General features: G+C 41.0%; 1 protein-coding gene across 1 annotated transcript in view; it reads left to right on the top strand.

Moving 5' to 3' along the window:
* Positions 1–1,725: 1,725 nt before the first annotated feature.
* The window catches only part of TNNT3 (troponin T3, fast skeletal type), a 31,040-nt gene continuing 18,777 nt past the window's right edge, over positions 1,726–13,988 (top strand). Inside the window, exons 1-2 of the mRNA XM_073350320.1 lie at positions 1,726–1,756; positions 11,880–11,924. Of these exons, the coding sequence (XP_073206421.1) occupies positions 1,726–1,756; positions 11,880–11,924 (76 nt within the window). The remainder of the gene's footprint in view (positions 1,757–11,879; positions 11,925–13,988) is intronic.

Consider the following 13,988-nt stretch of genomic DNA (forward strand, 5'->3'; position numbering starts at 1 on the left):
TGCCTTTTGTTCTGAAGACATTCAGTAGGACGGTATGTGACATGACTTCTGATTTCTTTCTCTTCAAATTTGGAAGAGGATTTTGTGTGAAGGAATCCTCAGATAGCAGAAGAGAAGGGACAGTAGAGAAAGAAACATTAACACTAAGGCCTGGCCCACACTGGGGGATGGGAGGGGGAAATCGATCTAAGTTACGCAATTTCAGCTACTTGAATAACGTAGCTGAAATCGACGTACTTAGATCTACTTACCGTGGCGTCTTCACTGCGGTAGGTCGACAGCTGACACTGCCCCGTCAACTCCACCTACGCTTCTCACTCTGATGGAGTACCAGAGTCGACGGGAGAGTGCTCGGCAGTCGATATAATGCATTTTCATTAGACGTGATAGATTGACCCTCACTGGATTGATCACTCCAGAAGTAAGTGTAGACATGCCCAACATGTCCAAGGGCATGGTCCATAGCCTATTGACATCAATGGAAAGACTCCCATTGATGTTAATGGTAGAGTTGATCGGAAAATGGGGTTTATTCTGTGAAAAATGATGATGAAAACAACAACAAAAAATCATTTTCATCTGAAGTTTGACATTTTTGGTGAAAAATTAAAATATTTAGTCCAAAACCCAGTTTTTTTAATTGAAAAACTAAAATATTTCAATTTGGAAATACCATTGTGGTGCTCATGGGAGTTGTTGTTTGGGTGCTTCATTCTCCTGTATAGGCTGAGCTCCCTTATTGGACTAAATATCCTATGTTGCATCATAGTCTCCAGTTGTGGTGAGGGCAGGCAGTTGTATCATGGGAATCCCTGGCTGTTGTGCATCATGGGAGATGTAGTTCAGCTGGGGAGCCTACACCATAGAGGAGAATGAGGACATGAGGAAAATAAATTACAAATCCCTTGAGGCATCCTGCCAAGATATCTAAATCAAAGTATTTTGGGTTTCAGGCATTTGAGTTTTCAATTAAAAATAAAAAAGTTCTGTGGAAAGAAGACACTCTTTACAAAAATTTTCATTTAGTGGAAAAAAAAACAATTTTCTGTCAAAATTTTTTTTCAGGGAACATATCAATCAGTTCTAATCTCAGAGGTTTTGGATCAAGTGACATCCTTGCAGATCCAAAAGTCCTATTTACCTCAGTGGGAGTTTGGAACACACCAGAATCAGGCCTTTTATAATGGAACAGAAGTAAAATGAAATGTTAACATCCCATAATTATTAGACCTGCTTGAAATTTTCTGAAATTTTGAAATTTCAAGAATTTGTTGGCAATCTTTTTCCCACTTTTTTTGGTCAAAATTTTGAGGATAAATGTCTTTGAAAATTCAAAATTTAAAAAATATTGATCCAATTTTTAGCCAGTTGAGGAATGTAGAAAAAAAATCATGAAAAACATTGTACAATCCCGTTTCATTTGGCCAAAATTTCATCAAAAATCCAACTGGGTAAAATTTCAACCAATTCTAATCTAATAATAATATCTATACCAATGTTACTGTTTTTTTCACCCAGCCATGTTTTCACACCCCAGTATCTTTTCAGCTCACCCTCAGCTTGCTCTTTCAGTTCCTATCAATTTTATTAATTCTCTCTCCCATGTCATAGCTTTTAAGTTCCTCTTTTCTTGCACCCACCCCATTAATTTAACAGAGTTCAAGGCTGTCTTAATCAGGTGTTTCTTTTTTTAATTTTCTTTTTGTCATTGCCTCTCATTCCATGATGCTTCGATCTGAAGAAGTTCATGAGGAAGGTATGTGAAACAACTTCTGAATGTATCTCTTTCCCTCAGCAGTGCTAGCATGCACAGGAATTCTTAAGAAGGTGGATGGAGACAAGAAAATGTTCCATTCGTGACAAATTATTACTCACACAGCATCATTTGCATTTAAAATGTTCCATCTGTACATTAATATATAAGCAATGATCACTGCATGTAAAAAGGCACTAAGCTTGGGGGAACATGTAAATGCTTTGAAAACCTCCATTTGTCAAAACGATACAGAGTCCTATCTTCCCTTTTTACCAGTTTTCCACTCGTGTAGCTCCACTGATTTCTCTGGACTTTCTCCTGTTGTACACTGGAGTGAAAAAGGAAGCAGGTTCTGTAGGCATATTGCGCCGTTAGTTATGTGTGTATGTCTCTCCCATTTGACAGCCTAATCCTCTCTTCTTTGGATGCTTAAATCTCCCACTGACTTCAGTGAGAGAATTGGGTGGATGAAAAATGCAGGGTTAGGTCCTTGATATGTGCCACATCAGAGCATCCTGGGATAACGTTTAGCCAAACATGTTTGTATAATGCATTCTATTGCCTACCTAAGCATTCCTCTGTAAGGTTTTAGTCCAGCTGTGAAGCTTTCTACTAAATGTCAAAATTATGTAACTTTGCAGACTGTAAAGAGAAGGTTTTTTCTTTTTAAACCATAACGTTGCAAGGCTGTTGTAGCATATATAACTAAATGTATGTAGCTATGCTACACAGCAGAATGTAGGTCTTACAAAGTGGATTTAAGTAAACCTTTGCATAACGGTGACACATGGATACTAGCATTGTACATAATATTTACAAGCTAGGTAGGTGCATGAAGGGAGAGCAAAATGGTGGAACTGAGGTCTGGGACCAAAATATAGTGAGATATTTGTAAACCTACATTCTAGATATGAATAGTAACACAGATTGTATATTCCCATCAGATTTGTAAATTTATGTTCACGGCCATGTTTAAAATAAGTACAAACACCTTAGTAAGCCAAATGGATCAGCACCACTTGGTTTACAATTTTTTTACATATTATAAAGGATTTATATTTCTTACCAGGCACCTGCATGCTCCATTTACCTGGCTTCGTTCCATCACATCCTGTATTTTTCCATTTCTCACCCTTTCTCTTTCTTTTGATGGTGTTAGTTTTCTTTCCCTATAACCAATTCATATTCCCCTCCTTGGCTTGAAAGATTTGAGGTTGTTATAATCATGTGTTGCTTATTCTAATTCTCTTGTTTTCTGTCGCATCAATCTTGTTCCCTGACACTTCCCACCTGATGAAGTTCATGAACCAGGTATGTGACATGACTTCTGAATTCCTCTTTCCATCCTGCATTAGTGTGTGCAAGAATTCAAAGGTGGTAGAAGGGGAAGGGACACAATTCTGTTACGTTATCACTTACAATATGTTGGCTTTCAATCTTTCTTCTGTAACTTTGTCTCTGTAGATTGACTAGTGATGATGATAGTCACTGCATGAAAAATGTTATACATTTTAATATACTGGGCCAGCGCCTCAGCTGGTTAAATCAGGGTAGCTCCATTTGGGGATCCACTTATTTATACCAACTCAGGATATGGGCCCACGTTCCATCTGAGGGCACGATTTGGCCCAATACAGTTGGACATTGTTTTCCTAGCACATTAATTCATACACTTCCCCTGCTGCGCCAAAGCATACTCCAGTTGTGTAAGATGTATACTAAGCTACAAGTCTGTTCTAGCACATAGCTTTGTAAAGCATAGATTAAACCCTCTATGCTCTGCCCTTTATATAAGTACAAGGTAGAGCCTGTGGATGAGGATCCATTCTTTGGGGTGCTGGAAGAAAGGAATGGCCACAAGCACAGAATAGAAATATGATGTCTCTATTTTGTTCACACTTATAAAACTGCACTGATGTAATAAATATGGTTCTCTGTAAACAAATGGGAGCCAGCAGTACTTAATTCACACAATATTTATGTATTTTGCAAGATTTACACTTTTTTTACCTTTCATCTGCATGCTCCTTCCCCTTTTTCTCCCATCCCCCTCTCTTCCCATTTCACACATGTATGTGCCATTTGTTCTCTCATTAATGTCCTTAGTTTTCTTTCCTTGTAACCTATTCATAGAGTACACACAAGCTTGGCTTGAAAAAATTGAAGGTTATTGCCGTCCTGTGTGTCTTGTTTCTAATTCTGTGTCTTCCTTTGCATCTTTTTCTCCTGACACTTCCTACCTAATGAAGTGCATGAGCCAGGTATGTGATGGGACTTCTGAATTCCTCTGTTTCAGTCTCAAGGGTTAATGTGCACAGGAAATCACAGGTGGTGCAAGGGAACAGGAGATAACAATAGATATTAATGATACTTTTTTCTTTACTTCTCTACTTTTAATTGCTTTTCCATAACCATTTCTCCAGAAAATAACAAATGATGATATCTAATCCTAAATTCTGGGTGTAAGAATAACACATTTGAGGAAAAATATGAACCATTTTAAAATCCACTTAGGACTGCAACTGTGTTGTACACTGGGGCCTTGCTCCGACAGCAGGGATAGAACTCAGATCATCATTCTACAGAAGCACAAACGCAAGTCCCTTCCACTTGAGCTAATGGAGAAAATCCTCTAGCTATTTTTGAACCTCTCTTTTATGAACTAATGGGGGATTGAGTTCATAACATTAGAAAGTTCATAAAACTGAACATCTCAAAATCACCGTATATACAGTGCATAAGTTAATGTGTTAATCATTCAATAATAGTGTACCTAATGAATGGTAACAAATGTATACAGGGTTCCTGAATTTCTTTGTGAGAACTGCATCTCTTCTTTGCCACCAAATCGCGGTGTCTTTTCAAACCTGTACAGCTGCTTGGACGTTGGCTGAAGGACTGAAATGGCATTTGGTGGAAGAAAAATGATGTTGGCTGCAGAAGGATGGTTCATGTAACCAATCGTTTATAAGACAGATGTTCCTAAAACTAAGCTTCTACTGTATTAAGGGTAGACTTGCCAGAATTCAATTATATCATTAAATGTTGGTAAAGGTCAATTTCACTGTTCACACACAAACCAACAGAAGGTATCAATATTTATTTTAAAGCATTTTAAAAGATTTTTATTGATTTAAATGTTCACATTTGTGCAAAATTATGGGTTTTAGGCTTTTTTATTTTTATCTATTTAAATTTTCACAGTTGTAGGAAATTATGTGGGGTTCAATCAATGTGGAGGCCAGACAATAATTATTTAATGATGATAGAAGTTGAGATTCAAAATGTTAAAGCTTTATAACTGTTAAAACATACACAATAAATACCCCTAAATCAAACTCTAATAAGTTCTCAAGCACCATTTTTCTTACTGCTGGCTCTTACCTATCTGTAAATTTTAATTATTGGTAGAAATATTTTTTTCATCAGTTTTGTGTACGTGTGGTGAAATCAACCTTTATTGACATTTACCAATAAAAATCTAATCCTTCCAAGCCCAATGAAGAGTATAGATTCCATCACGCAAAGTGGAGCAGTTCTGACTCCATCCAATAGAGGGCAGTGTTGCAAATAGGCCCTCTCCAGTTCAGTACAGCCTAGTTGAAATATATTTGAGAAAAAAGCCATTTTTGGCCCATTGATTGTATAAAGGGAATCTAATACTGTTGGATCTTTGCATTACAGTTATGCACGATTAGCAATATTGTCTGGAATGCTTGCAAGAGAACCACATTTAAAGGTCAAAATCTTGCTCTCAGATGTACAGGGTCAACCCTTTTGCATACTTGGAAAGTAGAATACTGAAATTCATACTCTAGCTAGGCTGAAATTCACCACGCAGACCCATGAGCAAGGTTTTCCCCTTATGAAATAACATGTTTATAAATCAAAACTGCAAATGGATGTGAATAGCAACAAGAACACATACAGATGCCCTTCCAAAACTGTATTCAATGCATAAAGTGGCCTGAGTTGTAGATCCAGGAAAAAATACAGAGAGATTTGTGCTGTTAGTTGATTATTAGTGATGGACCATTATATGTAACCAGGTTTTCAAGCCCTAAAATATTATAATGCAAATGAACAAAATCCTGCTCTTGGAAAATGACAGACCTAGTATTTCTTTGAGATCACTTTAAGTCCTATGCTCATGTGTAGCTTTAAAAATAGGAGAAACCTTTATAAATCATGGTGGTCAGTTCCTCTCTATAGGTTTTGCAAGCTTTACATTTCTTACCATGAAGCTGCATGCCTATTTCACCTGACAAAATCCTTTCACAACCCTGTCAATTTATTTGCCTTTTAAATGTTACTATTTTTACTTACCTATGATCTACTTCCTAATCACTCTCCCCTCACCTCCTCTGGCTTGAAAGAGCTTAAGATGCTTCTAATAACATGTTTCTTGTTCTCATTCTCTTGTTCTTGTTGCATCTTGTTCCATGACACTTCTCACCTGATGAAGTTCATGAGCCAGGTATGTGACACAACTTCTGAATTCCTCTTTGTAGTTCCAAAGTGCATGTGTGTATGTGTGCGACCAGGAATCCTGGGTTTGTAGAAGAGAAAGAACATAAGAAACAAATATTAACCACAAATGATCACTTACAGCGGTTTTCTCCTTTAATCTCCATGCTTGCTGCTACTTTAACTTTACAGCATCTTTAATTCCCAGCAGCCTCTCCAGGCACCTTTGTTTCAAGTGTTTCTCACTTTATTGCATCAATATTCTTATTTTCCTTCACTCATTCCTTGATGTCTTTCTCAGGCTCCAAAGTGTTTACATATGTATTCTGTTTTCTCTATTTCTCTGTTTCCCATCACTGTTTGTTCCATGACACTTACAGAAGTTCACGAAGAAGGTATGTGACCCACTTAAAGAATCTCACTCCCTTTCTCTTTGGGCTGGTTTCCACTACAGGGAGATCAATGCTGCTCCAATCGATGCAGCGGGGATCGATTTAGTGGGTCTAGTGAAGACCCGCTAAATCAATGCCAGAGCGCTCTCCAGTCGACCCCCGAACTCCAGCTGTCCGAGAAGAGTAAAGGAAGTCGACTGGAGAGCATCATCCGTAGACCCAGCACATTGAAGACACTGGGGTAAGTCGACTTAAGCTATGTAGATTCCAGCTACTTTATTGGTGGATAGAAAGCTGGCTAGATTGTCGGGCTCAACCGGTCCATGTCTAGTTGGCAGCTGGTATCAAGTGGAGTGCCCCAGGGTCGGTCCTTGGGCTGGTTTTGTTCAATATCTTCATAAATGATCTGGAGGATGGTGTGGATTGCACCCTCAGCAAGTTTGCAGATGACACTAAACTGGGAGGAGAGGTAGATACGCTGGAGGGTAGGGGTAGGATACAGAGGGACCTAGACAAATTAGAGGATTGGGTCAAAAGAAATCTGATGAGGTTCAACAAGGACAAGTGCAGAGTCCTGCACTTAGGATGGAAGAATCCAATGCACCGCTACAGACCTAGGGACCGAATGGCTCGGCAGCAGTTCTGCAGAAAAGGACCTAGGGGTTACAGTGGACGAGAAGCTGGATATGAGTCAACAGTGTGCCCTTGTTGCCAAGAAGGCCAATGGCATTTTGGGATGTATAAGTAGGGGCAGATTGAGGGACGTGATCATTCCCCTCTATTCGACACTGGTGAGGCCTCATCTGGAGTACTGTGTCCAGTTTTGGGCCCCACACTACAAGAAGGATGTGGAAAAATTGGAAAGAGTCCAGCAAAGGGCAACAAAAATGATTAGGGGACTGGAACACATGACTTATGAGGAGAGGCTGAGGTAACTGGGGATGTTTAGTCTTCAGAAGAGAAGAATGAGGGGGGATTTGATAGCTGCTTTCAACTACCTGAAAGGGGGTTCCAAAGAGGATGGCTCTAGACTGTTCTCAGTGGTAGCAGATGACAGAACAAGGAGTAATGGTCTCAAGTTGCAGTGGGGGAGATTTAGGTTGGATATTAGGAAAAACTTTTTCACGACGAGGGTGGTGAAACACTGGAATGCGTTACCTAGGGAGGTGGTGGAATCTCCTTCCCTAGAAGTTTTTAAGGTCAGGTTTGACAAAGCCCTGGCTGGGATGATTTAGTCGGGGATCGGTCCTGCTTTGAGCAGGGGGTTGGACTAGATGACCTCCTGAGGTCCCTCCCAACCCTGATATTCTATGATTCTATGATTCACATAGCTGGAGTAGCATAACTTAAGTCGATTTACCCTGGTAGTGAAGACAAGCCATTCCATTGCTGGGAAAACAGTATTCAAAAAGGTTAAGGTTGCATAAGATGAGGACCAAGAAAGGGATGTCCGGGGGGGGGGGACGGACGAGGGAGGGAATGACCTCTTTTCTGAAGAGTTTTGGATGAACATTGAGAAAAGGGTTGTGTTTGCCAAGCGTTGTGGTTTCAAGCAATATGAAAAGAGTGTTACAGGTTCTATACTGAAACTTCTGGCCTAAATTTTCAAGTGGGACCTCCAGTTTTGGCTGCTCAAAATTGCCTTATTTTCAGAGAGTGGATGCTCAGCATTTTCTGAAAATCAGTCCCCTTTAAGGTGTCTCATGCTGGGCATCCAAAAATTGCAGCACTGATGATCCATAGACACTTGAAAAGTTAGGCTTTTGAGTTTAGCTAGAGCTACTGAAGGAGCTTTGGGTTATAGATCAAATTATCGGGCATGTTCTGAGTTCTAGAATGAAAAAATTAGCATGTTGGGCAGTCCCTGCAGTGATGCTGGAAAATGCTTGACAGACCCGTGGCTGCTTTTGTGATCTTTGAGAGAGACAAGGAGATTAACATTTTGCTCTCAGAACTACTTATTTTGCTGCAAAGCTTGTTGACGATCCTTCAGATTATATGGTGGTATTTGCCAAAATTGTAATTCCAAGTACAGGTTGATCCATCTTGTCCATCTGTAATTCTATAGTGTTTCTTGGAGAGCATCTCACACATGGTTGAGGGAGATGGTAGTCACAGAAAGAGAAGAAATAATGGATGAAGATTTAGATGGATGGAAGGGTGTCTAGATAAGAGTGAGTGGATAAGAAAAGTGACTCCACAGAATTCTGCCAAAGTGAAAAACATACTGTGAAGAATAAAGCCACCCAATTTCACAAAATATGTTAGGTTATTTGTTATGGTCCAAATTCATGATTTCAGTACCTAATATACCTAATCTATAATGCTCAGTATGGAACTGCACAGTTTGGGGGTCTGGAAGGTGACATTAAAGAAAATTTCAGTAATTCAACACCCACGTCATTCTGATAGGGTTTTTTTCAGACTGGGGATTAACAGGAGAGAGATGCAGAATTGGTTTGGAAATAGTTTCAACTAACAATAGGAAAACAATCTTCTGTGTAAAAAGCGCATGGCAAAATGCTGTTGTCTGTTGAGTCTGGTGTTCTCCTTTCTTTGTAAATTAGACTAAACAAAGCTCATATTGCATGGTTGAGAGAGATTCTGAGGAGGCAACATCTAGAATATGGAGTCATGTGCTTTTCTTGTCTTTGTTCAAATCTCCACATATGGGACTACTAGTTTTCTTCTCATTGAAATAAGACCATCCCACAGCAGGGTAGAACCTTCTGGGTCTTCACTGAATTCCAGTTGCTTGGGAGATGGTTCTCCCTTAAACTCTTTCCTTGACACCTTTTATGATACTTCAAGTTGTTCTCTTCTGTAATTTATAGGAGGTTGGAATTCTGTATGCTAATGAGTGTAGTCCCATGAAATTTGGTTGGGAGTCTGGCAAGCACAGATGATAGCCAGAATGACACAGATGATTTTGATTATATCTGTCAGTCATACCCTGATGGATTCCAAGCAATGTAAAATCTGGATTTTTTTAGATTTTCGTTGGAAGTGGAAGAAAAATGCAAAAAAACAAAACAAAACAAGAATAACCCCATTCACTTAATAATTTGCTTAAAATAAAATTGCATATGAGGGTATGTTTGTGGAAAGCAAATTCTGAATTCACAAATGTGAGAGTTAGCACTAGAAACCTGATTCTAAGAAGGAACAGAAATAATATTATATGGCCTATCAAAACTAATCGACACAATATGAATTTCCATTATCCAGTATTAATACTCTCAGTCTGAAGTATGAATACTTAAAATAAAAATTCTGGAATTATTTTACAAACAATTTAGAAAATGGAAAGCTCCTTGTAGACAATTTGTAAACACATGTAACCCTTCTGCCAGTCAGAGTTGGCATCAACAAAGATCGGATTCAATATCTAGGGATTCCTTTCCAAGAATACAATGCAAAACAGGCTCAAGCCCCCATCCAGTGACCTGGGACAATTACACACTATCCCCTGGGCACCTCTAAGAGGCAATACTTCCCTTCTCGCAAGCACAGAGTCTGAGTGTAGCAAAACCTTTTAATAAAAGGAGGGGAGTAACTCAGCATTAATTTGGGAAAATACTGCAACTAGGTTCATAAACATAAACCCTGAGCAAAAGACCCACCCCCAAGTAAGTTGGGCAGTGTCCTTTTTTCCTCAGGTTCTTAAGTCCAGCAACCCAAAAGTCCCTTTAATGTGCCTGTCCCTTCTCTGCACCCCACTCACAGTTGCTGCCCTTGGTCAGTGCAGCCCCAGAGTCCAGAGGTTCATTTGCAGAGTTCATCTCCCATTCTGGGTGGAAGGGGTGGTGGTTAAAGAGGCACCTTACATGCTCTGCTGCTTGGGCACACTGCCATGCCAGCCACTTGCCACACCTCTCTGCAGGGCTCTTCTCTGGCCCTCTCCGCCAGCCGCCTTGCTGGCCACGCCTCTCCACCAGCCGCTCGGCTTGTCACTCGCCAAGATGTCTTCAGGGCCCACCACTTAACACAGCTGTCAGTGATTTCAGATCTCAGTGCTCTCAGCTGTTAGTGGCGGCGGGAGGGCAGGGCCTCACTGCTGGTGCACACTGGGCAGTCTCTTGCACCAGAGACACTGTCCCAAATTAGGTCTAATACTTAGACCTAGATATCAGTAGTTTCAGCTCTGCAACATGTAACAAGACTCTCAGTTGAGTCTAAATTAGCTCTTTTATTATACGTGGAGAGAGGAGGGGTCAAATGGTGTCTAGGACCCTTAAATACAGTCCACACCACCAGATACAAGTACCTGTACCCGCCCTCTCTCAACTCATTGGGCTTTGGAACCCATGTCCCCTGCCTAGCGAGTGCTGTTCAGTTGAGGGCGAGTCCCTCCACTGGGGTATGCCAGGTACAGTTCTGCTGCCCTTGATTCACACAACCAGGATAATAACGCTTTATTACTCCTGCCCCAATAACAAGGAGACTGGGGATCCAGCACCAGCCACAAGTGATCATTTGGGCAAGCAATGACATCATGCTGAGTACATAGGCAGGTGGCTGTGCCCATGCAAACGAGATCAACTCCTGAAATCCTTTTCCACAGCTCACCACTAGATGTCAGGGGAGAGCTCATTCAGACTCTGCTTACACACATAATCAGACACAATTTCTCAAATAAATCATATGCTTCTAGTTTTCACCAGGTCTTCCTCCTAAATTCTATACTCCATCTCTTATTTGCCATCCAGAATTATGGGCATATGTTCTCACCTGAACTAAGTCTTCAAGAGATAGACAACAGGACTTGTGCTTTTAAGGCTCTTTTAAAAATCTCATCCTTTAGTGTCTAAATATGGATTTAGGAGCCTACCTTTAGTTTCCTATTTTTGTAAATTTTGGCCAATGCCAATATCTGCACTTACTGGGTAACTGGGAATGTGCACGACAAATTGAACATGCAGGGTGGTGGAATTGATAGTACGCAGTTTGCCACAACTTCATCTGACAGGCAGAGGAGCAGAGAGGAAAAGTCACTTTCCCATTGGCCAAATATTGCTTTTGATTACACCGGAGTAAATCTGGAGTAGCCCTGTTGAGGCATAATCTGGCCCCAGAAGAGTAACCAAGGGGAACAAGTGCCTTCACTAGATGACATTATCCTTTGTTTCATCTTGACTTTATTGCCCTACAATCGAGCTAATTTGACTTCTCCCATCCCAAGCTCCTCCTGTACATCTCTAATGTCCCTTGTGCTTTCTTGCACTTGCTTTTCTTTTGTATGTGTGTGTGTGTTGCCCTTTAAGAAGAGGCCCCTGAAGAAGAAGAGCAAGAGGTTGAGTATGAAGAAGGTAAGTCTGTCTTTCTTTCTTGTCCTTGAATCTGGGAAGTGATGGGCTTTATGGGATGCTACCAAGTCTCAGCATTGCTGCTTCATGGTGCTGTCGTATTGGTCAGCTCTATTCAGTCTGAGTCGATGTCTCCTGTCTTCTGCTATGGTATTCCTGGCTGAATCTGAGTTTGTTGCTTTACTCTGGCTTTAGCATGACTGGAGAGCAAAGCTTCAGCCTTCCTAAGGGCCACATAGAAAGTTCTTCGGGGAGGGGGGAAAGGTTGCACTTGTTAGACAGTTGTAAAATCTGTTAATGGGTTTCTTTTAGGATGAGGCTAGTGGGCCTAGAGGTGTGATACTTCAGATAAATACTGAAAAAGCTGATGTTGACAGCTGTTTGCCCAGCACAACTCCTCACTGGAATTGGTAGACCAAGGGTAGTGAGTTCAATCCTTGAGGGGACCATTTAGGGATCTGGGGCAAAATTTGGGGATTGGTCCTGCTTTGAGCAGGGGGTTGGACTAGATGACCTCCTGAGGTCCCTGATATTCTGTGAATTCTCTGAGATGAATAGGAGGGAATTTTTTTGACAGCTGCATGAGCCTTACTATTCTCCATTAAAGCTTTGGGAGTACACATTTTAGGGGAGATCCGCAGCTGGTGTAAATCAGCAAGGCTTCATTGAAGTCAACGGAGTTGCACTGATTTACACCAGTTGAGGAATTAGTTTTGTTTCTGTATCAGAGCTATATTTTACGGAGCTCCATTCAGTTCTGGTAAAAAAAAAAAATCAGACGTTCAATATAATTCAAATGAGCAGGTTGATCCTTTAACAATTTGTTATCAGTAGGGCCCTACCACAGCCATGAAAAATGTGTCATGGCCATGATATCTGGTCTCCCGCCGTGAAATCTGGCCTTTTATGTACTCCTATCCTATACTATACAGATTTCACGGAGGAAGACCAGCATTTCTTACATTGGGGATCCTGACACAAAAAAGGGAGTTGCAGGAGAGTCATAAGGTTATTTTAGGGGGGTTTGTTGTTTTCCATCCTTACTTCTACGCTGCCTTCAGAGCTGGGTGGCCAGAGAGCGGCGGCTGTTGGCCTGGTACCCACCTCTGAAGGCAGCGCCCCGCCAGCAGCAGCGCAGAAGTAAGGGTGGCAGCACCATACCAGGCCCTCCTTACTTGTATGCTGCTGCTGGCGGTGGTTCTGCCTTCAGAGCTGGGATCCCGGCCAGCAGCCGCCGCTCTCCAGCCGCCCAGCTCTGAAGGCAGCGCCACCAACAGCAGCGCAGAAGTAAGGGTAGCAGTACCGCAACACCCCCTACAATAACCGTGTGACCCCCTCCCCCACACAACTCCTTTTTGGGTCAGGATCTCTACAATTACAATACCGTGAAATTTCAGAGTTAAATAGCTGAAATCATGAGATTTATTATTTTTTAAATCCTATGACCGTGAAATTGACCAAAATGGACCGTGAATTTTGCAGGGGCCTAGTTATCAGCTATAAACTAGTCAGGATAAACAATTGCTAACATACTTTATACCGTAACTGCAGTGATTATTTTAATAATAACAATGACTATATTAATAAACTACTTTAATGTGTGTTACAGACAATAGCTCTCAATGGCCTTGGGACTTGCAGTATAATAATTACAAGTCACTTTGGGTTTCAGTAGCTCTGTTGGGCAAAGGTACTGTGTCCCATGATTCCTCTGGGTAATTTCTTTTCATGCATTTGAGTCATTGGACACCCTCTTCTCTCCTTTCGTTTCTTTCTTCTTTGTTATCCAGCAAGTTCAAGATTCCAGGCGTAGTGGAAAGGGAAAGGGAAAGAGTAAGTGGGGTATTTACAGAAGAACAGCATCAACTGTGGATTGACTAGTATACTTTCTTTCTTCTGCTTTTGTTCTTCAACCTGCAGCTGGAGACGAAGGAGAATACTATGATGGTAGTTTGGTGTTGTTCTGAGACAACAAAAGTATCTTTCTAACCCTACCCTTTTGTTCTCCATCTGCTTCTAATCCTCACTTGATTTAAACTCAGGAACTGGGCCAAAACATCACTGCTG

This window comes from Lepidochelys kempii, chromosome 6, assembly GCF_965140265.1.
Source record: "Lepidochelys kempii isolate rLepKem1 chromosome 6, rLepKem1.hap2, whole genome shotgun sequence".
NCBI classification, from domain to species: Eukaryota; Metazoa; Chordata; order Testudines; family Cheloniidae; genus Lepidochelys; species Lepidochelys kempii.